General features: G+C 49.1%; 10 protein-coding genes across 10 annotated transcripts; 6 read left to right on the top strand and 4 right to left on the bottom strand.

The window, feature by feature from the left end:
• Positions 1-126: 126 nt before the first annotated feature.
• On the top strand, positions 127-495 carry VTN00DRAFT_3723 (uncharacterized protein; the record flags this gene model as incomplete). The annotated part of the gene is made up of 1 exon (XM_069430072.1): positions 127-495. One exon carries the CDS (start codon positions 127-129, stop codon positions 493-495), a length of 369 nt encoding a protein of 122 aa, XP_069289244.1.
• Positions 496-580: 85 nt separating this feature from the next.
• Positions 581-3,549, top strand: VTN00DRAFT_3722 (uncharacterized protein; the record flags this gene model as incomplete). The annotated part of the gene is made up of 2 exons (XM_069430071.1): positions 581-997; positions 1,072-3,549. 2 exons carry the CDS (start codon positions 581-583, stop codon positions 3,547-3,549), a joined length of 2,895 nt encoding a protein of 964 aa, XP_069289243.1.
• Positions 3,550-6,063: 2,514 nt separating this feature from the next.
• Positions 6,064-7,977, top strand: VTN00DRAFT_3721 (uncharacterized protein; the record flags this gene model as incomplete). Its single annotated transcript, XM_069430070.1, has 1 exon — positions 6,064-7,977. One exon carries the CDS (start codon positions 6,064-6,066, stop codon positions 7,975-7,977), a length of 1,914 nt encoding a protein of 637 aa, XP_069289242.1.
• Positions 7,978-10,236: 2,259 nt separating this feature from the next.
• On the bottom strand, positions 10,237-11,476 carry VTN00DRAFT_3720 (uncharacterized protein; the record flags this gene model as incomplete). Its single annotated transcript, XM_069430069.1, has 3 exons — positions 10,237-10,551; positions 10,615-11,173; positions 11,232-11,476. 3 exons carry the CDS (start codon positions 11,474-11,476, stop codon positions 10,237-10,239), a joined length of 1,119 nt encoding a protein of 372 aa, XP_069289241.1.
• A 441-nt stretch (positions 11,477-11,917) lies between these two features.
• VTN00DRAFT_3719 (uncharacterized protein) lies at positions 11,918-13,062 on the top strand (the record flags this gene model as incomplete). Its single annotated transcript, XM_069430067.1, has 3 exons — positions 11,918-12,067; positions 12,126-12,175; positions 12,234-13,062. The coding sequence occupies 3 exons, from the start codon at positions 11,918-11,920 to the stop codon at positions 13,060-13,062; spliced, it is 1,029 nt and encodes a 342-aa protein (XP_069289240.1).
• Positions 13,063-13,873: 811 nt separating this feature from the next.
• Positions 13,874-14,463, top strand: VTN00DRAFT_3718 (uncharacterized protein; the record flags this gene model as incomplete). The annotated part of the gene is made up of 4 exons (XM_069430066.1): positions 13,874-13,876; positions 14,009-14,230; positions 14,313-14,371; positions 14,439-14,463. The coding sequence occupies 4 exons, from the start codon at positions 13,874-13,876 to the stop codon at positions 14,461-14,463; spliced, it is 309 nt and encodes a 102-aa protein (XP_069289239.1).
• Positions 14,464-14,630: 167 nt separating this feature from the next.
• On the bottom strand, positions 14,631-14,891 carry VTN00DRAFT_3717 (uncharacterized protein; the record flags this gene model as incomplete). The annotated part of the gene is made up of 1 exon (XM_069430065.1): positions 14,631-14,891. The coding sequence occupies one exon, from the start codon at positions 14,889-14,891 to the stop codon at positions 14,631-14,633; it is 261 nt and encodes an 86-aa protein (XP_069289238.1).
• A 1,606-nt stretch (positions 14,892-16,497) lies between these two features.
• Positions 16,498-17,896, top strand: VTN00DRAFT_3716 (uncharacterized protein; the record flags this gene model as incomplete). The annotated part of the gene is made up of 3 exons (XM_069430064.1): positions 16,498-16,609; positions 16,690-17,543; positions 17,639-17,896. The coding sequence occupies 3 exons, from the start codon at positions 16,498-16,500 to the stop codon at positions 17,894-17,896; spliced, it is 1,224 nt and encodes a 407-aa protein (XP_069289237.1).
• Positions 17,897-19,262: 1,366 nt separating this feature from the next.
• VTN00DRAFT_3715 (uncharacterized protein) lies at positions 19,263-21,267 on the bottom strand (the record flags this gene model as incomplete). Its single annotated transcript, XM_069430063.1, has 3 exons — positions 19,263-19,321; positions 19,386-20,565; positions 20,626-21,267. The coding sequence occupies 3 exons, from the start codon at positions 21,265-21,267 to the stop codon at positions 19,263-19,265; spliced, it is 1,881 nt and encodes a 626-aa protein (XP_069289236.1).
• A 516-nt stretch (positions 21,268-21,783) lies between these two features.
• On the bottom strand, positions 21,784-23,618 carry VTN00DRAFT_3714 (uncharacterized protein; the record flags this gene model as incomplete). Its single annotated transcript, XM_069430062.1, has 3 exons — positions 21,784-22,741; positions 22,815-23,255; positions 23,545-23,618. The coding sequence occupies 3 exons, from the start codon at positions 23,616-23,618 to the stop codon at positions 21,784-21,786; spliced, it is 1,473 nt and encodes a 490-aa protein (XP_069289235.1).
• Positions 23,619-23,662: the final 44 nt, after the last annotated feature.

Here is a 23,662-nt window from a genome sequence, read left to right as displayed (position 1 = left end):
GTTATGCGGTGCTCGTCGATAGACATGGTTCTTCAAAATCAGATTTTAAAATGTCACCAATTATAGGTCTATAATCTCAGAATAGACCCCTCTATAAATATGCTTCAAGCAAATAACATGTAGCACATGTGTTACTACTTCGCCGGTGTGCTTTCTGTCTGCATAGTGATGACTAAGCATCGATCGACGCCGTCCGGGAGCTTCGGGGAGGGCTTGGCACTCGTAACCGCCGGGCTGGGCCTGTCGCGAGCTCTCCTGTCAAGAGACATGAGACTGACTTCTCTCTCTCTCTTCGCGTCTGGCGAAGGTCGGACCATATTCGGACTTCACCTGCCACTCCTTATTGGAGAACGCTGTCAGCGGAATGACTCCTTCAAGCAGTGTCGCGCCGCGAGTTCTTTGCTACACCTAACCTTCCCCCGCTACGTATGGATCAGGATTGCCCCTAAGGCGTCCTGGAGCTACAAGCGCGAGCCTCCGCGTGGGAAACTCTGACTTTCAGTTAACCTTTTCGACCCATACTCCTGGGGAAAACACCTGCTCTCCCTTCGTTACGGTGGAAGGCCAAGTAACTAGGCTCATGCCCAGTACTTCCGCTGTCGCAGCCTCGTCGGCCGTGATGCAACACCTCAATGTCTCTGCCAACGCCACTGCTTACAGTTCCTGGCTGCCCTCGTCACCCCGCGAATTGCTGAAACTTCCACTTAACGCTGTCTACCGGGCGGAGGTCCTGACGTTCGTCACGATACCTAGACACGTCGCGCGGTTTGTTGGTCTAGATAACATGGTGAATGGCCTCTGGGAGGGTGCTGCGGTCATAGGAGAGGGGGACGCAGTGGCAGCGGCAGGAGTAGCAAATGCTGCGGCCGAAGGTGCGACAGAAGCTGGCGCCAATTATGCTGGATTGAACTTCACAGATATCTTCCACGCCATGAGGAGGTTTAGTGGATTCTTCAGCTATATGACAAGCCGATGGTCCTTAGCTTGCTTCTCAGTGGTGCGTACCCGGCATTGATACCATCGATGCCTAAATGTCAGATTGTGCTGTCCAATATCGCTAACTATTGCTAGGCTCTGGTTCTGAACCGGGTCACCATTTACGCATCAACCAGACGGCACCTCAATCTGAGATGGGACAGGCGTCTGGCCCTTCGGATTATTCCTATACTCCTCTTTGCGTCACAAATCTTAATCCTGCTTCGGGCAATTCGGTGTCAGACTTCTCCAGATTACTCTACATTTCGCTACGGCAAGCCCGGAAAGCGCTTGGCGCTGGACTATGCTGGAGAAGGTGGCTTTCTCTATACTTTGAGCTCAACGCTTCTGCCATGGGAGACGGATGAACAGTCTTGCAGCGCAGTGAACATGGCACGGACAGCAAACGGCTCTGGAATCCCATATGGCTCATTTGCGCTTCTCTGGCCAGTCTTCATGTGTCTGTGCTTGAGTCATTTCGTCGAAACCCTCTCTTGCGCCTTGCAAGGAAGGACTGTCGTGACGGAAGCTGGGATGTCGATTTTTGAGCATTCCCTGGCGTTCGCTGAGGCTGAGACAATGATAAGTCAGTCCGTCGGCCTGGGACTGTTTGGTCTGTCCAAGTCGAGCGCCTCAAAAGACGACTCGCCATTGACAGCAGGCGGCTCAGCCTCTCCTATCCACCTCCTCACAAGGGCACAAGTTCTGGAGCGGATGAACGTTACCCCAGAACTGCTCCTCATCGCCCTCATTTCCTGCTGTAACAGTCTGACTTCGAACCTTCTTGATGTCTTTGGTAAGCAGGGCCGATATCGCCTTGTTAATACCACCATCTGGGGGCTATGCTTTATGGGTGCAATGGTCTGGGGATTCTTAGACACCACGTCTCTAGGCAGCGAGACTGGAGTTCTCAAGTTTCCAACCGTCTGCATTGTGGGCTTTGTCCCTCATCTGCTAATTCTCATTGGCATCTTAATATGTCTTTGCATTTACGGCATGGCGTTAGTTATTACGGCATTTTCTCTGCCATCGGATCTTCCTCAGCCAACATCACTTCGTGAGAGATTTGCTCTCGCCCATGCAAACATGCAAGGAGCAAATCAGATCCGGAACGTTCGTCTCAACATGCATGAAGACTTCTATACGACCCTATTGAGAGTGGGATATGCTGCTCTGACTGCTGCCAGTGAAGCAGTATTCTTGAATGAGGGAAAGAGCGTAGTTGCTCGAAGAATGACATGGTTGGAGGAAGACAGACTCGCGGAGATTGAGGAATCGAGGAGAAAACAGCCCACCCGCAGAAGACGCTGGGTCGAGTCCGCAGACCCACGGTTTGAAGCGGGAGAAGTTTTCAGTTTCGATATTCCTCGAGCTCCCGTTGAGTGGGAGAGTGGGTATGGCCGTGAGAAGAAGCTCCAGAAACCGAGCAACGGATCACGGCAAATGCAGTCACAATCCAGTCTAGGGGGTGTTGGGGCCTTCCAAGGAGCCACCAGATGTTATCATGGTTTCTCTTTTTTCCGAGGGATATTCTTCCTCCTGCTACGATGGTTCGCTTGTGGTTTTATCAAGATATTGGACCGAGTGGGAATCAGCGCGCGGCCGCAGTGGCTGAACAAGCTAACTGGCGCTGGTAGAAAAGGTGTGCCGGCAAGAAGTAAAGAGCAACCGGCATCTTTGGATTTCTGGATCTTAACTGATGAGGGTGAGCTGGAATTACCCGAGGATAACGAGTTTGACGTAGAGAAAGAAATGAGGAAGAGAGAAGCCATGAATAAGACCAAGTGGGACGAGGCGGACGAGACTCGATTTGAAAATAAACTCTACAACTGGTGGAAGGCTGGCGGTTCGTGGGGCAACCAAGACCACAGCCCAGATTACATCCCTCCTGACGATGACTTCGATGATACAACCAGCATCATTTCCACAACGACAGACGATTCTGAATGGGAAGATGAATCAGACGGTCGTCGTACGCCTACTCAGGAAAATCCTTTCCCTGCATCCTCTCGGGAAGGGATCGCTGTGGGCGAAACGCTTCTGGACACGGCCTCACTTGCTCGGCTACTTGATCCTCGTGACAAGGAGAGCAAGCATGAAGCGCGTGTTCTGGCTGCCCACCTTGCTGCGGAAAGAGATGGACGCATCATGACGCGCAGTCGATTCCAACGGCAGATGGAAAGAGATCGAGCCCAGGTTCTGCTGTCCTCGCGATATTACCGTGATGGCTACTTTCAAACGAACGGAGCACAGTCAAGCAGCGACGAGAAAAGAAGACCTACCCCCGAAGAAGAAGCAGAGATCCTGGAGAATCTCATCCTATCTCGACGGCAGGAAACCTCGGGTACTCGCAGTGAAGAGCAAACTTCCTGGGAGTCCGGCGCATCGGGGCTTGGACCTGATGGGCCCCAATGCGTCATCTGTCAGACAAACCCAAGGTCCATTATTACATGGCCTTGCCGCTGCCTCTGTGTTTGCGAGGACTGCAGGGTGAGCCTCGCGATGAATAACTTTGGCAGCTGTGTGACATGTCGTCAGGAGGTTGGCGGGTTCGTGCGGTTATGGGTGCCGTAAGAAGTTTGTAAACTGCTGAAAATAGATGAGTCCTCTGCAAGTGACAGATGGCAGTGGGACAAAGATTGTATTGTACCTCCGTTCATGTATGCTATATAGCAGATACTGTCTCTGCTTACATTTTTATCATTTTTTTTCTAAATTATTTTCTTGTGTTATTAGCAAACTGCTGGCTATATAGGTATATATTGGTGGGACATTGTGCAATTGTTTGGGTGTCGGGTGTCATCATATCAAAGAGGGCGGTAGCAAGCTTTTTTTCATCTAAAGCGGTCAACTGGGTACACTGCATCTTTGTTTCTTTTTCTTTAAACAGCTACATGTGAGATGTGTTGAGCTCCTGTAATGACCTGTATTCTTTGTTTCTATAAAAGCGAGCAGAAATCCTAAAACTGGTCCAAAACCACTCACCTCCATCCATCACCCTTGAGTCTCTGTTGGTGTCACCTTTCCCTCCATTCTCATCTCTTTGATAACCCTATAGCGGGGTCCTCTTCGATTGAACCTTTTCACAAAGAAATCATTTGTATCTATCTCTTTTATATATAAGCCCCCTTTTCCATACCACTTGTGTTTCTCTCTTTGTTGATCGACTGTTTCACATTGGATCTCCTTCCCTGCGCAACATGGATAAGTAACCAAGAGAAATATTATAGCTGAACTTCTCTCACAAAGTCCATGTCGAAATCGATCCAATGACGGCGCCAACGGAAACAGACCACGAGAAGACGAGTTCTATTGACAAGTCTTCGAGCTATCTTTTAACCATAACGGCGTGCTTGAATATATTTCTTGAAAAAGAAAAAGGGAATGGGTGCTGGTGGAAGAAGTCATTCCCGGGGTATGAAGGACATCTCCGTGAGACGTTTCGTGACCCAGAAGCAGGGCGTGTGGGATGTGCGGGATGCCCGGCGACTGTACCATACCAGAGCTACAGCATCCTGATTCCGATCTGGGGGCCCAGTCCCACTGGCATTGAAGCGATGCAATCAGGTCCGTGTTGAACAAGACAAACCCGGGCGGAATTACGTGCTAGTATGTCGTCGCATACTGGGCTATTATTATTGTGGAAGGGGACGTGCCTTACGATTCAGAATGCTGTGCGATTTCAGGCTCAATATGCAGAGGGAACTATATCACCGTCAGCTATGCCGGCGATAAATGAGAAGGATGCGAAAGAGACTTTGGATTTGAGACTGTCTCCACAGGGAAATGAGTTCACGAGTCTTCTTTTTTATATTCGAGGAGAAGCACCGTATGCACATATTTCTATCAGTCCTCGAAGTCTGACATACAGACTGCAATTATCTACAGACTATATACCCATATGGTAAATGACAGCTGAACTCGATATGTTTCTCAACACTCGCAATCGCACCAGCTCGTCGATCGGATATTCCACTAAAACGATCAAATATAGCTCATATAGCTCTGATCAACTTCCTCCATATCGTTCTTAGCAAGGTCTTGGGCTTCAATTGTGGTCGAGCCACATGCTCTGAGAGCTACATTCCGGGCGAGCGCGTATACCGCAAAAACTGACGGCTAGGACCCTAAGTTACTCTAGACTGCGAAGAGATTGGGGGTAGCAGGCAGAGCGATAGCTAGTTCGTACGACAAGGGTTTGGAATGAGAAGTACGTGGAACAGTACGTTTGAAATTATGGCTATCATCTTAGAGGGTGATATACAACTGTCTTACTCTTCGTATACCATTGGAAAATCGGAAATATACCGCGAGAGAACCAGATTCCGATTCCCACGCACCCTACTTCGGGAGGGGTACAAGATTTCTGATATCCTGGATCCTTAAGTCTCAAGCTCGGTGTTGATACCCATTCTCAGAAAAACGAAATATCAATTAATGGTTGAAAGTGGAGAGAAAATGAGCTATTGGTTTAGTTGGCGTGGTGCTTTAACAGCCATAGCAACAGTGGTATTGACAATGAAGGTATTGTCTCCAACAAGTCGCTTTTTACGCAAGCCCTATACAAAGAATCAGGAGCGGTTATCAATGTTTCAGCATGAAAGAGACTCACAACCCTCCGAACTAGGAAGCGGTTACTATAGCACAGCTGCAAGAGCCTCGATCATCCTGAAACCGAAACTTCTTTATCAGCACTGGGACAACAACGTGATCTGGGCTTTCTTTCTCCTCAGCTTAGGTGGCTTTCGAAACCGGAACAATTATTTCACTCGAGCATCTGTCCACTCACCACCCTCCTCATTGTTTTGTTCGAGTCACATCCATTAACTTCTTGTTTGTCTATAAAGTTCACTTTGTTCGCACCCTTCCACTTCGTAACTTCTGACTTCTCAACGCACATCTCCAGAACGAATCTCGGGCTTTTCTTCGTCTCACAGCCTTTATTCTGGTTCAACTGTCGAGCCTGCTTGCTTTGCTTTTGTTTGTGTACTCGGGGGAACACAGAGACAGTATCACGGCGCCTCTTGAGAGATACCGGACCAACCAGACAACTTGATAAGAACAAATACGGTTGAGGAACACAACACTATGGAAGGTGAACATGGCAGTCAGAGTTCTCAGGCAACCTACCGACCTCCTTCCACACAGCCCTCTGAGGGTGCAGGGGCACACAGTGAAGCTCCTGACTCGGTTCGACAGACTACAAGCCAGCATGGCAATGAGTCCCAAGGATATGATTCTGAGATCAGGCTTCCGGATAATGATATTCAAGATGAAAATGGTTTAGATAACCAGCTAAGCCTGAATAAAACAAATAGCGATACGTCCCACAATGTCCCTGACGGTGATGAGGAGTCTGAGGTCAAAGATTCTGATGCCGAAGAATCTGATCGCCGGGAATTGGACGAATATGAATTTGAAAACGAGGAGTCTGATGAAGAAAAATATTACGAAGAGCACTCCGATGAAGAATACTCAGATATTGACGATCCTTGGTGTGATCCCGAAAGCGACAGTGACAGCGATGGAAACTCACACAGCCCATATTACATTGCTGGTGCCAAATACATAGAATGGTGTGACCCTCTGACGTACCGCTGTCTCCACCCCTGGGAGTTGCCACGCTTCGATCAGAACGGAGTACGTCGTACAAGGATCATACCCTTCGATGAGAGTGTGCTGGAGGGTGATGCGGCAGAATTTATCTTCGAGATCGAGCCTCGTAATACGCCGTGGATAATCAATCTGTGGGCTGTAGAACGGATCCAGAATTCAAGGGACGAGGATAGCAAGGAAAAGTGCCCGAATCCACCTGGGAGTTCGCCGTTTGAGAGAGCTTCAGCTGCGATGCCGGCGGTGATGACGATGATGCAGCATTTCAACCAACGCGATGTCAATGCAATTCGAGAAACTTCCCGGACGATGAGGGGGCTCTGGCCAGCAAGACTCATTGGAAATAGTGTCCGATGTGACATGGTCCGCCCGATGAGCCGCTTCCTTGAGAGTATCGATGGAGAGCTACGGGCCATGCAGGGGCCCAGACTGCGCTGTTCTGCTGATTCCAAGTCCAACCTCATCATCCTACCTTGTGAAGGGTACAAGTACGGGTTGGCAAAACACGGCCCGGACTTCCACATCTGTCAGGAATGTCACGTCAGCACGCTCTTTGACTTGCGGCAGGCACAGCATTATGTCTTCGGCCCTAACATGCGTTCCAGGATCTGCGGGACCTACTATGAGGAGATGTTCTTGTATGAGAGAACATGGACAATAGAAAACTGCAAATGTCAGAATGATATCCTAAACAGTCGTCTTTGCTGGGACTGCCGGCGGACTCTGATCAGACGAGCCTGGAAGCGGAACGAAATCAGGCGGCATACTCGTTATATACTGAAACGGTTCCCACCAGGTAAACTCGATCAAGAAAAACAGAGTACCGTAAATACTTGGCTTCAGGGACCCGAGGCGTGTGCCACATGCCGGACTACCGTGGAGGCCGCGTGGGCACGAAAGATAGGTGATGAACCAAAGCTAGGGGAGTCAGATGGTGACAATGACAATGAAAGTTGCGAGTACGATGAGATCGAGACTTGTGGGCTCTCGAGGGAGGAAAGCATGGCCCTGCATGTCGAAGACAGACCAGAAGAGGTTTTTGATGCATTGCAACGGTCACCGCTCAACCGCTATGATTTCGACTACTGGGACGAAACTGACAACCCGTTTGAGGATGGCACCTTTCTGGAGCAATTATCCGAGTATCACAGGGACGACAGGCTAGCCAGATTGATGAAGTTCCGCTGTGGTACCTGCAACGGGGTGTCTTTCGATTTCGACGAGTTCTTGCGGAGCTGTTACTTTACCGGTGATCCTTACTACGACGATCCAGAAAGTGATCCATCCTTGGTGGAGGATATGTACGTCTGTCTAGCTTGCTATGGACCTCTGATGAGCAAGATGTGGCCACGGTACCTACGGAGGAAGCAGCAGGAGAACAAATGTTGATTCTGGTGGGCGTCGCTTTATCTGGTGTCTGCGATGCCTGATGTTGATGCGAACCAAAATTGATCTAGTGCTTCAGTAAGGAATATGTTGTGGGAACACTCCGTGCTTCTTTCTTTTTTTCCTTATCCACTTCTTACTGTCTCGCTCTTTCTCAGTATTTGGTGGGAATTGTGATTATGGATGGTGAATCCACGGAGTGGGAAAATTAATTTTCTTTGTCTCTCCTTCTTTTCAAAATGTACGGTAAAAGGGGCTGTGGAATGAATTGCAACTGAAAAGCATGGATGTGGTCTGATTTCTAGGCAATCCTATGGAAATTGTCCTGTGATATGTAGCATAGGGACAAAGGAATGAAAGCATTTCATGTCGTTACTGTTATCATCTCGACCTATTTAGTATACATGCAAACTCTCGCACGAGCAATGCCTATATCTAAATACATATAGAATCGATAATGAAAACAAAGGACTTGTTTATGAACTTGCAGGAGATTTTTCAATCTGCGACCTACTCATATTATTGTGCTATCGAATAAAGTCGACCGCAAGCTTGGATTACCGGGACCAATGCCACTAGGCTGGCCCATTTCCATCCCAACAGACAATCCATAGCCAGCTGGATTCCCCCGACTGGCGGGAAGATGATGCCCATCTCTGCTAAACATGCGTGAAGGAGGTGGAAGACGCGTTCGGTGTTGAGGTGTTGCAAGAGGATTATGCGTTGCTGATATTGTTAACTGAAAACCACTAAGCACAAGAAACAACCACTTACGGTTCCTAAAATCTCCTACTGAACGACTTGGTGGTGGCATTGCAACAGCATCGCCCTCTCTCTTAGCACCTTTGGAGCTGCCACTGCCGCTGCGCTGGTGCGGATGAAGCTGTTCTATTCCATCCTGGCTTGTTACGTATTGATTATATTGGCGAGACGACGGTGTCTGTAGCGGCTGCTGCACAGAATTATTGTGGAGGCTTGAAGAGATAATTTGCTCACTTCGTGGGCCTGAAATCGAATTCAAGGTGTGAGAGACAGAATCTGAAGCAGCCGTCTGTACCTGGGATCTCATGGCTCTGCTCTTGAGGAGGTTGTAAAGGTTCGTCATTTGGGTGAGCTTCTTGCACTTCTCTCTGTACATTTCGACAAGTTCTTGGTTTTTCTTATAGAGTTGCTCTTGATTAATCTGCACCTCTGGAGACCCCAGGACATTAGGCACAGACGATAAGTCTGGCAACCACCGTGGAGATCACTGACCAGAAAGCCGTTTCTGAAGGGTTTCGATTTCTGCATTTCCATCATTGATCACCTTTTCAATCTGTGCACGTAACACTGAATATTTTTCAGTCAAGCCCTTGCCGAGATATTCTTGATAGAAACTGTGAAATTGTCAATAATACACTCAGCTAGCCCCTGGAGATGGATGTACGGTACATCTCTTGCGTTGTCTGATATGTCCAAAACATCAGAGCCCGTCCAGCACATTCCACTATAGTATTCGGATTTAAACCGCTGAGCACACTTGTCTTGTAGTCTTCTGTGGGATTTAGAACGGTGGACACGGCGTCATCAGGATTATGGAGGACAGCTTGACAGGCAGGACAGCGGCGTTCGCCAGGCATAGGCTGAGAAAGACCAAGTCTTTCTGCGCACTGAAGGCAGAATATGTGTCTATATAAGAGCAAGTTAAGCGCCTGATCAAACCAGGATATCTATGGGGCAACGAACGAGCAAGTAGTCACCACTGCCCTCTCGGTCAACTGAGCACGACACCTGAGCCAGTTGCAGCGCAGGTAGAAGTTTAACACTTGAGCCATTGCAAGGTAATAGGGTATCAAAATCGATGACTTATAGCCATTCTTGCTATATCTCAAAGTGATTGATGGCATGAGAGTTGGTGGTTTGGTCAACGAGAAGTGAGGTGGACATGTTGCGGCCAGATTAGGAAGTCACGGGCCCTCGAGAAGCACGAGAGTACAGTTGCATTAAGCAAAATGGAAGATCGATAGGGAAACTGTGAGATTTCAAGAGAAGTCGCAAATTAATATTATCAGAACAGGATCATATTGCAATTGCATACAGCTGAGTGGACTATCCTCTTCTTTGATGCTTTTCCACGGCAATTTGACTGCTCTTCGGATTCTATTCACTAAATAATCATCTGCATAATATAAATAATACAAAGGATCTAGCCTGTACAAACCCTGAAACAGAATGGCCATTCGAGATGATCCCATCAACGCCAACACTATCCAATGAACGTCATCAAAAGAAGAATACATTTCCTTGAGCATCGCGCCGAGTAGTGCTCATCTTCTCCTCGAACTCCTTCCCCGGCTCGTACTCCCGCCAGAGGCTTGCGGGGAAAATGTGCTTGTTTCGCTCGTACCACCGTCTGTCGACCACCTTCGTTAGAGTGGGATCCTTATCAGCCCCTTCAAGCTCTTGATCTCCTGGCCGTGAGAGAGGATCATCCTTGGATGGTGCCGGAGGCGCTGTATTGGAATAATCAAACAGTAAGCCACCAGCACTGGAGAAGCTTGGTACTCTGTTGGCAATGAAATAGTAAAACTCATAGTGCTGTAAGAAAATTATTAGTATCGTATCACAGCCTCGACGAATCTTGCGGGTAAAGGGACTAACATGTGGTATAATAATCTCCCCTCTCACGAGCATTAGATCATCTACGCCCACTCTGGCCCATTCCCTGCGATTGTCTTTTCGAGCCTTCGCTCCTCCGTTGGCGCCTCCAACTCCAAGTTCCGCTCCAACTTTGCGGCATCGATCCAGGAATAGCCATACAGGATCCCCTTTCTTGACTTTGACAGTTCCTGCTGGGATGTTGGTTCCATCATAGAAAATGAAGGGGATCAGTATCTCCGTATTCTTGATCGCTTCCTGCATCGCCAAGAATTCTTTGCGGAGAGCATCTCGAGTCCTGGCCTCCTCTTCGAGTGCAACCTTTGTAAGTACCTTAGGAGGAGGCGCCGCATTCGGGTTCGCCTTAATCCGTCGCGCAGGAGGCTCTGATTGACCTTCTACAGGTGTCTTCGAAGCGGAACGCGATTCGCTCGGTTCGCGAGGAGTGGTCGACTCCTCGCCGGTCTCTTCATTTTCGTCGTCGCCGAAGGATAGTTTGCTCTTTGTTAGAGCCTTCTTCTTCTTTTTCTTTGGGGGACCCTCACTCCGCGACGTCGACGCCCTGTGCTTTGGCTATTAGTTCGGGTACTAGGATCCGCGAGATCGAGCCTTGGACTCACCCGTCAGTCACATCGCCCGTTGAAGGGGTGGCACTTCTTGAATTACCGGTTGGAAATCGTCCAAGTGACTTGTCATGGGCCTCTCGTTCCTTCTGCTCCAGAACCTCTGCGCGACGTTTACGAAAATCCGATAGATTCACGAGACCAACCGTCTGCGACTTCAGAAGATCCTCAGCAGAGGCCGTCTGATTCGTGAAGGACCGCGGAGTCGACGTCCGACTCGGCGGATCTGAGGGCGGAGGCATTTTGTGAGAGGGTAAAGGGTTAGTTCCAGAAGCTTTCTCCAAACTCGAGTTCCTCCGCGTCGCGAAACTCGCAGCGACTCAACTGACGTATGAAGCTACTCCGCTGGAGAGTCGTGGCACGTGACGAGGATTGTCCGACAACGCTATGACTTCTTGCGAATAGCAATTTTTGCTGTCATTATTGGAGAGTAAATTATCTATCTTATTTGAGTCGATAGTAATAGTAGTATATTGGGTGGAAAAGGAAAGAAAACCATTGAGTAGTCGCCATTGAGAATTTGTGAACCGCGAACCCCAGAACCCCCACATAACCGAAGCTCGAACGAAGCTTGAAGCTTGTCAGTCCACTTGGAAGCAAGGTACAACTTAGGTAAACAGCAGCCCGCGTGCCCACCCCAACGTTCCATCTTTCTCAATTGAACGTTACCAGGGCTTCTAAACATGGAGGAAGAGGACGACGATTTCTACGAACCGGGCGACTCGGTTCCGGCTGCTCAGCCGCAAAACGGTGCAGAGAAACCTCCGTCTGATGTGAAACCGCAGGAGACGGAGGAAGTGGAGGAGGAAGAAGAGGAGGTTGAGGAAGATGAGGTTCGTTTTTACGATGCACTCTCACTTTAGCCTTCAACATCAACTGACCGTGCCCTAGGATGAGTTCAACATCATTACTGAAGCTCCCCCAGATGCTCCTCCAGAAGCGTGAGTGCCTTAGACAGATGATCCTACCTCCAGCTATCGCAATCTGACAAAGGGACAGCCCCCATCATCGCCACGCATCTCTTCGCAGCGAACCTCCACGTCCTCCCTCGGTCGACTCAGCAGCAGTCTCAAAGTCCGTAACTCCTTCTGTTACCCCGAAGGTGGAGAGTGCTACTCCCGCACCCGCGGCCGCAAAACCCGCCGTGCCACAGAAGCCAGGCTCTGCTTATCCGCCGGTCCATGCCTCGACGATAGATATCAATGCGAACCCTGTGCATCCCACTACCGGAAAACCACTACTCTCTACAGACCTCGATGCAGATTTCCCAACGGAGGACGATAAGCCGTGGAGACGGCCTGGATCAGACATAACGGACTACTTCAATTACGGATTCGACGAGTTTACCTGGGCAAGTTACTGTCTCAAGCAGCAGGAACTGCGAAAGGAAGTCTCAGACCAAAAGAAGCAGCTGGAAGATATGCAGGCCTTCCTCAATATGGGTGGCCTTCCAGGACTGCCTGGAGCACCTGCGCCGCCAGGAGCAGGTCCCGGTGGTGCTCCACCGGGTATGCCTGGGATGCCTGGGATGCCAGATATGTCTCCAGAGATGATGCAGGGAATGCTGGCGGGCATGATGGCCCAAGGCCTTGATCCAGCGTCGATGGACCCCATGTCGTTCATGCAACATGCGCAGGCGATGATGGGAGGGGGTCAATCAGGCGCAGGCGGTGGACAACAAGGTCAACCTGGTTTTGGTGGTCAACCCCAGGGACAGGGTTTCGGGGGACAGGGCGGCAACCAGCAACAGATGGGATTTGGCGGGTATGACCAACGAGGGTCGTTTGGAGCCGGTCGAGTCCGTGGAGGAGGAGGACGCAGGTGGTAAGCAAATATGAGAGCGTACGATGTAATTTTGAACAACTTTCGGCTAGGAAGCTTTTCGGGATTGGTAATGGAATATACCGGCGTTAAAATGCATTCAAATGAATTCAGAAGATATCGAAGCCCACTTGTTCATATTTCTTCCTCGACACATAAACATGGTCTTTCAATTTAAAATCGTACTCATGGCTGCATCTAAATATAACTTGTGACGGCCGGAAGTACTGAATCTTGCTCAAACGAGATCCAGTCGACCAGGCGGTGAAGAAAGTCTTCATTAGCGCAGACTTGACAGACACATATCTGCAAGGCGCAATTGGCTAATTGAGTCAATGGCATGACCTAAAGCTTTATTGTTTTAGAAGAGGGAGCTGTTCAACGTTGCTGAATTGCAGGATATCTCGGGTTCGGATGCTGACAGAATCCGTTTTGCGGACGATCTGACTTCACACAATAGCCCAGAACAGCTTCTTCACCGTAAAAGAGAAACATTATCATCCGGCTTTCCCGTGTAGTTGAGGCTCTAGCTATCTAGATCCTGCCGCTTCAGATCGCGGCGTACCCTCGGCTTCTTCTCCCGTGACCGCCGGCATCGAAGCTCGCAGACTCGTCAGGTCTTGGCATTCTGGAAATTTCTCGCTCTCCGAACAACAGACAAGTCCCGATCTTCCTCCCCCGGCTATTGTGTCTTTACTTCAATTACTACTCTTCACGCCTCCAGATCGCTGTCAACGAACTTCTCTTCCTGCCTCTTCATATCCGCATAACCTCAGTTCCTGCACTATCGCAGTTCTCTTCACTTCACATCCGTCGAAATGGTGCGTTTCTGCACAGACCCCGCCCCAAACTTCAGATCCGGACGTTTCCAGATCGCAATTCATTGCGGCTTGTCCTTTTTTTGCATTTTTTGCATACGTTTCAATTGAAACGCTAACATTTGCTCCGTTCAGGCTCTCCGCAACATCAAGAACCTTGCTCCCCTCCTGGACCGTGTCCTGGTTCAGCGGATCAAGCCTGAGGCTAAGACCGCCTCCGGTATCTTCCTTCCTGAGAGCAGCGTCAAGGACTTCAATGAGGCTAAGGTCCTGGCTGTCGGACCTGGTGCCCTTGACAAGGACGGCAAGAGAATTACCCCCAGCGTCGCCCCTGGTGACAAGGTTTTGATTCCTCAGGTGAGTTTTTTCCAGGTTCTACCGGCGCCTCCGGAGGGAGTCATTAGAAACAGCGGAAGCTAACAATCTTTGCGCCATATAGTTCGGTGGCAGTCCTGTCAAGGTCGGTGAGGAGGAGTACCACCTGTTCCGCGACCATGAGTATGTTATCCCTTCCTAGCTCACTACTTTGCAATACACTTGGACTTCGGATCTGACATCATACTAGGATCCTGGCCAAGATCAACGAGTAAACGGATTTCGTTGCTCTTCCGCTCCACCCTCCTCAATTTATAATCCTGACTCTATACGATTGAAAACTCCGATTGGACCGAAAGCGTGTACCATACTATGTAATATCACGAGCCTCCGCCCTTGAATAGACAAAAAAAGGATATAAAACTAAAACAATCACGGATGGTTATTTTTCTCGATGCAGTTCCCGAGATATGAAAGATCTCGGGTCCGCTTCCTGAATCTCCGTCCTCTTGCATCTGTTGCTGTTCTGAAGCATGAACGGGTCACCTTGCATATTCGTCTGATGTATTCTTAAATCTAGCGAATGATGTAACGTGCCTTGGGTGCTCTGGATGGGATAGAAGAGAGCAGTCCTAGGCATGAGAAATCTCCTCTCTACATATTCGTTTGGTCCGTTCCCTACTGTACGATTTCTGTATTGCATTCCGCTCTCCCGGTTTATCGGCCTGCGCTTCTACGTCTCCGTTCTTTTCCTTCCGGGAGACTTCGGGTGGTGGATAGGATGATATGTCTTATTCCCAACTGCCATCCAGAATATCCGCAACAGGCACGACACGCGACACTTGCCGTTAATACTTGACGTGAAACTGCAAAAAGTGTTCGGAGCATACTCAATCTGCGAAGGCAGCAAAAGCAGAATACAGCAATCAATTTGATGAACATCATGAGTTACGTCGCGACCTTTTCTGTCCCTTGTCTCTTTTACAAACTACATCTGTAATATTGTAACCAGTTGGTCTCTAGGCCCGGAGCCAAGAGCTCAAGCAGATCAGCTCTATTGGAAGGCTGTAGTTGGCCATAATCCCGGTCATGCATGTTTCGTAAGTGTAATTAAACATGCTGACCCTGCGGCGTTTTGCGTCTTCAGCCACCGAGTATCACTCTTGAGTCCCCAGCTACGTTGCAGCGAATTCCACGGCGGACAAATTGTGCCAAGATAAAAAGGTCTCACCCGTCTACCTCCTATAAAGCCGCTTTCGATGATAGGCGCCTAAATCACATTTGAAACAGATGGTATGATAAGAGGGAATGACCGGACGTCTGGAAGCTGTCAACCTGTATCTGAGATCCAATGGTAACTCATTAGAACATCCGGCTTTCCTGCAAGAATGAGAGGGCGATTCGTCTTGACTCTCTAAATAGTCCGTTCAAATCAAAATTAGCTGCAATTTGCAGATATCATGTCCGCCACTGTACGTTAACCTGGAGCAAGGGTTGTCAGGAACAGCGTCATATTATCTGCAGCTGCCAGGTCGTCAAATCATGCGTCAAAGTTAACACTCCCTATTTCAAACCTTGCCACTAGGGCGTCAAAAGACAATTCGGAACTATTCGACGAAGAGGATGTTTCGAAACGACCTGACTTTTGCCAAGCTAAGCTCTACTAGACCTATCATCCTCTGTCCCGGCGAAGGGCGGCAGCTGAAACACCGCTGGGGATCCCCTCCAGCAATCGAGATTGGAGCGATCCAGCCCCTCGGTGTTGAAGTCCTGTGGAAGAATAGTAAGGATTGATTAAAAAATATATATAATCATGATTCTTTTTTGGCGAGCACAGATATGTCCGCACTCATTGTAAGGGCCTGGACTTGCTGGAGAGATGACCTTATATACTGCTGCGTTCCCTTTTGTTTCACCCCTCTCTTGTTTCCTTTTCACAACCTCCCCTTCTCTATCATTTCTATGATTACCTGACTCTGCTTCTGCAACTGGACTTGCGCTCGTCTCTTGTGATTACAACTTTTTCCATTCATTTAATTCACGCTATTTACCTAACTGGTACGGGCCAAAACAGCATTTTCAATGCTGCTATTGTGCTGACAACTACGTTGTCTCTATGAACAAAGGACTACTACAAGATTAGTTGAACCTGAAGAGATAAAGAGCCTTCAGGATTTATTCTTCTTAGTCCGCTGTCCTTGACTACTCTGCTGTTGAATGAAATGTTGTCATTCATTCCCACCAAGTCAGCTGCGCTGACGACTCTTCTACTTCTTGGAACAGCTCATGCTCACACTTTGATGACCACCATGTTTGTGGACGGCGTCAACCAGGGAGATGGTGTCTGCATTCGCATGAACAATGACGGCGGAACTGCCAATACCTATATCCAGCCTATCACGAGCAAGGATATCGCCTGCGGTAAGTACCCAGATGTCATCATACTCTGCCATAACATCCGTCATATCTACTAGAATCGGAGCAATGTTAAGTATTTCCAGGCATCCAAGGCGAAATCGGCGCCTCCCGAGTCTGCCCAGTCAAGGCATCTTCCACCCTAACCTTCCAATTCCGCGAGCAACCCAACAACCCAAACTCCTCCCCTCTCGATCCATCGCACAAAGGCCCCGCCGCGGTGTACCTGAAAAAGGTCGACTCCGCCATCGCGAGCAACAACGCCGCCGGAGACAGCTGGTTCAAGATCTGGGAGTCCGTCTACGACGAGTCCACGGGCAAATGGGGCACGACCAAGATGATCGAGAACAACGGGCACATCTCCGTCAAGGTGCCCGATGATATCGAGGGTGGTTACTATCTTGCCCGGACGGAGCTGCTGGCGCTACATTCTGCGGATCAGGGGGATCCGCAGTTCTATGTTGGCTGTGCGCAGCTGTTTATCGATTCGGATGGGACGGCGAAACCGCCCACTGTTTCTATTGGAGAGGGGACGTACGATCTGAGCATGCCTGCCATGACGTATAATATCTGGGAGACACCGTTGGCTCTGCCGTATCCGATGTATGGGCCTCCTGTCTATACGCCTGGCTCTGGTTCTGGATCAGTCCGTGCGACGAGCTCTTCTGCTGTCCCTACTGCAACCGAATCCTCTTTTGTAGAGGAAAGAGCAAACCCCGTCACGGCAAACAGTGTTTATTCTGCAAGGGGCAAATTCAAAACCTGGATTGATAAACTGTCATGGCGCGGGAAGGTCCGTGAGAACGTCAGACAAGCCGCGGGAAGAAGAAGCACTCTCGTCCAGACTGTGGGTCTAAAGCCAAAAGGCTGCATCTTCGTCAATGGAAACTGGTGCGGCTTCGAGGTTCCCGACTACAACGATGCGGAGAGCTGCTGGGCTGTATGTTCCCCTCCTTAGCCTCTTACATCCCTAAGTACTACATTTGAAAACAACAAAAAGAAATGTATATACTAACTACGTACGCTCTACTCTAGGCCTCCGACAACTGCTGGAAACAGTCCGACGCCTGCTGGAACAAGACCCAACCCACGGGCTACAATAACTGCCAGATCTGGCAGGACAAGAAATGCAAGGTCATCCAGGATTCCTGTAGCGGACCCAACCCGCATGGACCACCGAATAAGGGCAAGGATTTGACTCCGGAGTGGCCGCCACTGAAGGGCTCGATGGATACGTTCTCCAAGCGTACTATCGGTTACCGCGATTGGATTGTTAGAAGGAGAGGTGCATGAGGGTGTAGGATGAAACTGAAACAAGATGGATTGAAATGGCGTCATGAGGTACAGAGATGTGAATATGCATGCGAATATATGGGGAGTTGGGCGGATCGTCGTTGAGAAAGAAGCAAACAAAGCCTTGAATTTTGAAGTACATGCACTTTTTGGTGCTTTACTTTCACCATTTTCTCTGTATGCGCATTAGTTGGGAGATCATTCTGTAGAGTACCTTCCTCATTGGTAGTCTCAAATGGGAAGAAATAGTATATATCAACTCCAACCGACCATGCGCTCTTTGGGTATATCGGGCCATGGACCTAGAGTAGTAGATCGAGAATTTCCTCAGTGTGCCACCACCTCTCAATCAAGCTCTCCACTCTCTTCAAGACCTTCTCACCTAAAATATCACCGAATAAATGCCTTCGTCGCTGGGGATCCATCTCTATAAAGGACGATAGACCTGGAGAATGCCTTCTCATACTACCTGAAGCGCAAGGATAGTGGGAATTATTCGAGATCAGCTCCTCCGCATGTTCTTCGAGTTTTGTAATTGCTAATACGGCCTGTGCAGCGAAGGGGTTCAGTCCTATTTGACGGAGGAAGAGCTCCCAGGCCGTTTCTTCCTCTTGCAAGAAAGGGGGAGGAGGAGCTTCTGGGGTTTGTATGGTATTTTTCTTGCGATTTATCGGAGTTAAACCAATGTTTTTTGGTACGAGACCGTGTTGAAACACATATCTATTCGCCAGCGAGAGTATCCATTCCATAGATTGGGAGGATGGTACTAATAGGGGAATGACCATGGAGTGCTCAGAAAGTGACGCGCAGAAAGCCATCAAGGATCGAATTGAGGATAGCGTCTTTGGGTCTATTGTCATGTTCACTTTCATTGACCCCTTGCTGCTAGATAACTTCGTCGTGCTTGTTTGTGAGTGACTGATTAACACGTATATCCGCTCGTACCGGACGCAAGCTCGCGCAATTCGTTCTCTGAGTGGAGAGTCGAATTTGGGGAATCCGTCTATTGGGGTATATTGAGGCTTGTAACCGGGGAGGTACAGCTGGGTGGTCGCTTGTGAGGTTGTGAGGATTATGCCTGTTGACGGGGAGATTATGATATCTGCTTCAGTAGGAGCGCATGTATGATGGCCATTTTGTTTAATCGATATCCCGTGAGAAGAGTGAAAGTGTCGATCGGTATGCAAGAACTTATCGTAGTCCCGGAATATCAAGGTAGGTGATGGTGTCAGATTCTCAAGATATCGGACAAGATGACGATCAGCTTTCAGCAGAGAAGTTGATAGGATCAAGGTAAGAGGATCCCGTCTTTGTGGTTTGTTGTTTAGAGTCGGAATTGTTGCTATGTTATCCTCCAGGACAGTCTCTATTTCTTGCCCTTTGACTTCTTCCTGACTGCTATCATTGATATGTTGTATCTGCGGGCTATATTCCAAGGTAGCATCACCATTATTTGACGAAGTAGAGAAATATGAACTTCTTTCCTTACTTTTTCTGGAAACCTTTCCTCTGGTCTCCATAAAGCTGGACAGAGAACCAAGTGCGGAGAATACCGATGACAGAGGGGAGTCTCCTTGTCCGATCATGGCCGGGCATCCCTTCTTCCGCCGACTAGCACGCTTCAGGTCCTTACCAGACGTATCTGGCGTTCTATTCTTCCTTTTCCTTTGACGTTGGACTTTCTGGCTATTCCCAGTATCGCCTGTTTCTTTGGAAATAACAGTTCCACTGTCTTCGTTGCGCATGATATTCTGATTAGTATCTATGTTAGGTGTCCCTGAAAGGAGATAATTGCTGTCCTTTGATTCTTTAACAGAAAGCTCTTTGCTGATTTGTTCTGAGGGACGATCTTGAAGCGTTTCCACAGGGTCATCCTCCATACTGTTAGTATTAGCGACTGTGTCAGTAGACTGGTACGACTGACACACGAGCACTTCGTCTGCGTTTGACTTCTCAGGGAAAATATCATGACTCGAAGAAGGCTCCTCAATTTCAATATGGTGTCCTGGCAACGTACAAGTATCCTGGACGGTAAGACTATCATTTGCTGTTGAACAGGCTGGATGTCGTGGATATGTAATAGAAAGGAGCGCTAAATCTGGCGTATTTGCTATTGGAATTTGACCCAAGAGACCTAAATCCGCCTTCGTGGCCGTGTCGACCTCTTGAAGTGCATCATAGGCGACCTCAACGAGATGGTCGTCAAGCATCTCACCTGCAGTATTCAGGTAATCAGCCTCGATGTTTGAGTCAGTGTTATCCATGTTATTCTCTTCCAGTATCTTGGCGGTTTGTACTGAATCTATCTTGGCAGATCCAGGTGGTGTTACAATTTCATCGTTCATTTTATCACAGTGGAAGTTTTGTTGTCGCTGTCTGACATATTCGACGCTGGACAGAGAATCGATCAGTAGATCTGTACTCGTCTCCTTTGCAAACCCAAGAACCATTTCTTTCGCCTTGTTCTGGCTATCCGAAGTTGTTAAAGGTAGCGAAAGCGAGTCTTCGTTTAATAATCGGTTCTCAACTTCAGCTAGCTCTGGAACAAGAGGGGATTCTGGACCCGAAAGTAGCGGAACTTTGGCTGTGGGCGATGATGGTATATATAGTGTAAACGGAGTCTCTCTTGGGAGCAGAGGTGGGGATATCGGCTGCAGTTCTTCCCTCTTCTATAGCAAGACGAGAGCATTAGCGGAAGTAAGAACCCCAGTCCACCGAATTTAACGTACTTTGGCATAGCTGAGGGCACATTCATAGAACTCGTCCCTGATATCGTTTGTAAAATGATCCCCAGACCGTCTAGCCTCCTGGATCAGCATGAAAGCATCCCTTGTACAATCCAGTTTTTCAGTTTTGACCTTCCCCAAGACCCTTCCAGGGAGCTCCCAAAAGTCCTTAAGGAACATACTACCCTCATCATTTTCATCTTGAGTTTTCTCAAGAGGTAACTTCAACGTTGCTGGGTCAAGAGTTATCCGTTCGTGCCCTAAGGAAGCCATATCCAGTTCATGCACCGTCTTCAACAAAGGAAGTTCGTCAGCCTTCAGGCTCCTAACACGACGACGCTTTGGTAGATATGTATCCCAATCGATGGGGTTCGTCGTTTTGGTGGAGGCATCCTTGATAATATTGGAAAGAAACCGCGCTCCATCTCGCCCGATCTCGAGCTTTTCGTTCCGGATCTCCTTCTCCAGAGGTGGTTCTGGGAAGGAGAAATCGACCCTAGGTGTGTTTTCTGTGGTTGAGTTGCCTTCGTAAATGCGTTGAAGATCTGGCGTGATGAGGTCAAAGGGGTTGGCTGCTAGATGGTCGACTGAGACTCCGTAGAAGCGGGCATACTCCAGGAGAGATGGCTCTCGATGTTGAGTCATTGCAGTTTGGACTTCCGGTAGGACTTCCTTGTATCTCTAAGAAGCAACTGAACAGCATGAGGAGCGAACCGGTAGTTTTAAAAGCGGCAGTACACAGCCGACGATGTACAGCAGCTCTCAGGAAGTGCTCACGTGGATTGCTTAACTCCGGCCCTTTTGTGTCTACCCATGATGGGAGACATCAATCTTCGACAGGCGAGAAGTTGATGAATATGCAGGTGGCTGTCCTGGACATTTTCAATGGTGCTGCAACATGATTATTATCGATTGAGAAGTCTATGACGAAAGAAGTGAGGATACACAAAATGTTCTGATTTCTATGACCTCAAAACCACACCGCAGCTTTGACCGTTCGGCGCCTGGATAGAAATTTGAAACGCCAGAACCTAGACAGATGCCGACAAAATAACCGTGCTCCTGATTCCTCATTAAATAACAGCCAAGACAAGTTGTAATATACAACAAAAGAGAATTATGAAATCCCAACAGTCTATAATTCGTTCGTGTCCTCATACCCTAGCCGAGTCTTCCACCGCCCAACAACGGAGGACCCAGAACCAGTTCTTGCACCTCCTCCTTAACGGCTCCCAACCTGCTCGCAACACCGAATATACCAGCCTCGACGTCACCGAGAACAGCAGTAAGGTCGTTCAGTGCTGACTTCGGCATTCCTGCGCCGCCAGCAGCGCCGTCTCGGCTCCTTGAAGCCACAAACTCGTTTATCTGCCTGTTCAGCGTGATCTCAACACCGTGGAGGTGATCTTCAATCTCCTTCAGGTTGCGCTTGTAACCCGAAAGCACGTCGCCCATTTCATCAGAGCGCTGAGAGAAGTATTCGACTAGGTTGACCGGGACTCCATTCACAGAAGTTGCAGTAGAAGGGTCTCCTTCCACGTCATCTGGAAGAGCGAGTGTGCTTTTCCTATTTCTGCGCAATGACTGCCGTTCCGAAAGCTGCTGATCTGGGGCGGACCACCACCCGGACATGCCCGCGGACTGGTACTGCAAGGGAAGCTTGAGGGTATCAATTGCGCGGAACGCAACCTGCGCCTCCGCCGCATCGCGTGAGACGAGCTTGCGTACGTGGTCGATATCACTGGCGTCGTTCTCCAACGCGTGCTGCATCGTGTCGAGCTTGCCCTGCACAAATTCGACGTCGTTGGGAATCGTGACTCCTTGATTGGCAATTGTGGGTAGAAGGTCCGAGACCTCATTGCACATGTGGATCTGATTCAGGATGAAGGTATCAATGGCTTCGATCTGCTTTTTCAGCTCATCGGAGCAGCTCTCGAATTTGGTCGTTGGCAGAAGGTTGCTAACATCGACCTTGACACCCGGAACAACTGTACCAGTTGCGGCAGTTTGCTGCTGCGGTTGCTGCTGCGTGGCAGTATTCTGGTTGCCGAAGAGAGAAAGCGTAGGCTTCTGTTGTTGTTGTTGCTGTTGCTGCTGGGTAGTGGTCTGAGTGCCGCCACTATTACACGTCACAAGTGGTCAGCTGTGACACTGAAGTCTGGAGCAATGGTTTCAGCGATTTAAATACTCACAAAAGACTACCTCCTCCGGTCGTCCCTCCAAACAGCGGCTTTTGCTGAGTTTGGGTTGTCGAGGTGCCTCCCAGGCCTCCGAACAGCCCACCGCCTGTGGTGCCGCTTTGTGTAGTGTTGGTAGTAGAACCCCCAAGACTTGAAAAGAGACCTCCAGACTGTGGCTGCGACGTGGTTGTCGGTTTGTTCCCAAACAGACCACCTCCACTAGTTGCTGTCGTACCCTGCTGCTGGGCACCGCTGGTGCCTCCTAAGCCTGAGAACATGCCCCCAGTCTGCTGTGACTGTGTAGTCCCGCTACCGAGATTGCCAAACAATCCACCTCCAGGTTTGGATTGCGTCGCTGAACTACCCAAGTTTCCAAATAGACCTCCGCCCGTTGTCCCTGATGTGCCCGTAGTCGCCGATGTGGCTGCAGAAGACGTAGTCTGAGTATTGCCACTGTTTGGTTTGAAGGTTTCCAAAATTTTTCTCATGTCAGCCGTCTCTTCATCCTCTTCATCTTTTTTCTTCTTCAGTCGCCTTCTCCAGCCAAAGGGCGAATCTGACATTGTCGGGGTTATGACTGCAGAGCGAAACGCTGCGTAAAGCGCCGTTTCCCGTTCCGCAACACAAAAGGGAAAACACAGACATTGCTGGAGTTTAAGGGGACAGAAACAAAGGAATCGAGTAGAGGCTGAATAGGGCTGAGGCTGGGGCAAAGAGGGCTGACAGGAAGGGGAGCACTTACAATAGTGAACTGGAGGTGCCAGTGTTGATTGTCAGGCCTCCGGTGGAGGGAGCAGACGTCTTCGCGGAGAACATGATGTGACACGGGTTGCGCGGCAGCTGAATAAGAGTGAAGAGCA

The sequence above is a fragment of the Thermoascus crustaceus genome (assembly GCF_041956765.1).
Source record: "Thermoascus crustaceus strain CBS 181.67 unplaced genomic scaffold VTN00scaffold_2, whole genome shotgun sequence".
Taxonomy (NCBI): domain Eukaryota; kingdom Fungi; phylum Ascomycota; class Eurotiomycetes; order Eurotiales; family Thermoascaceae; genus Thermoascus; species Thermoascus crustaceus.
Note: the sequence above shows the minus strand (reverse complement) of the source record. Positions and strands in the feature narration are given on the sequence as shown.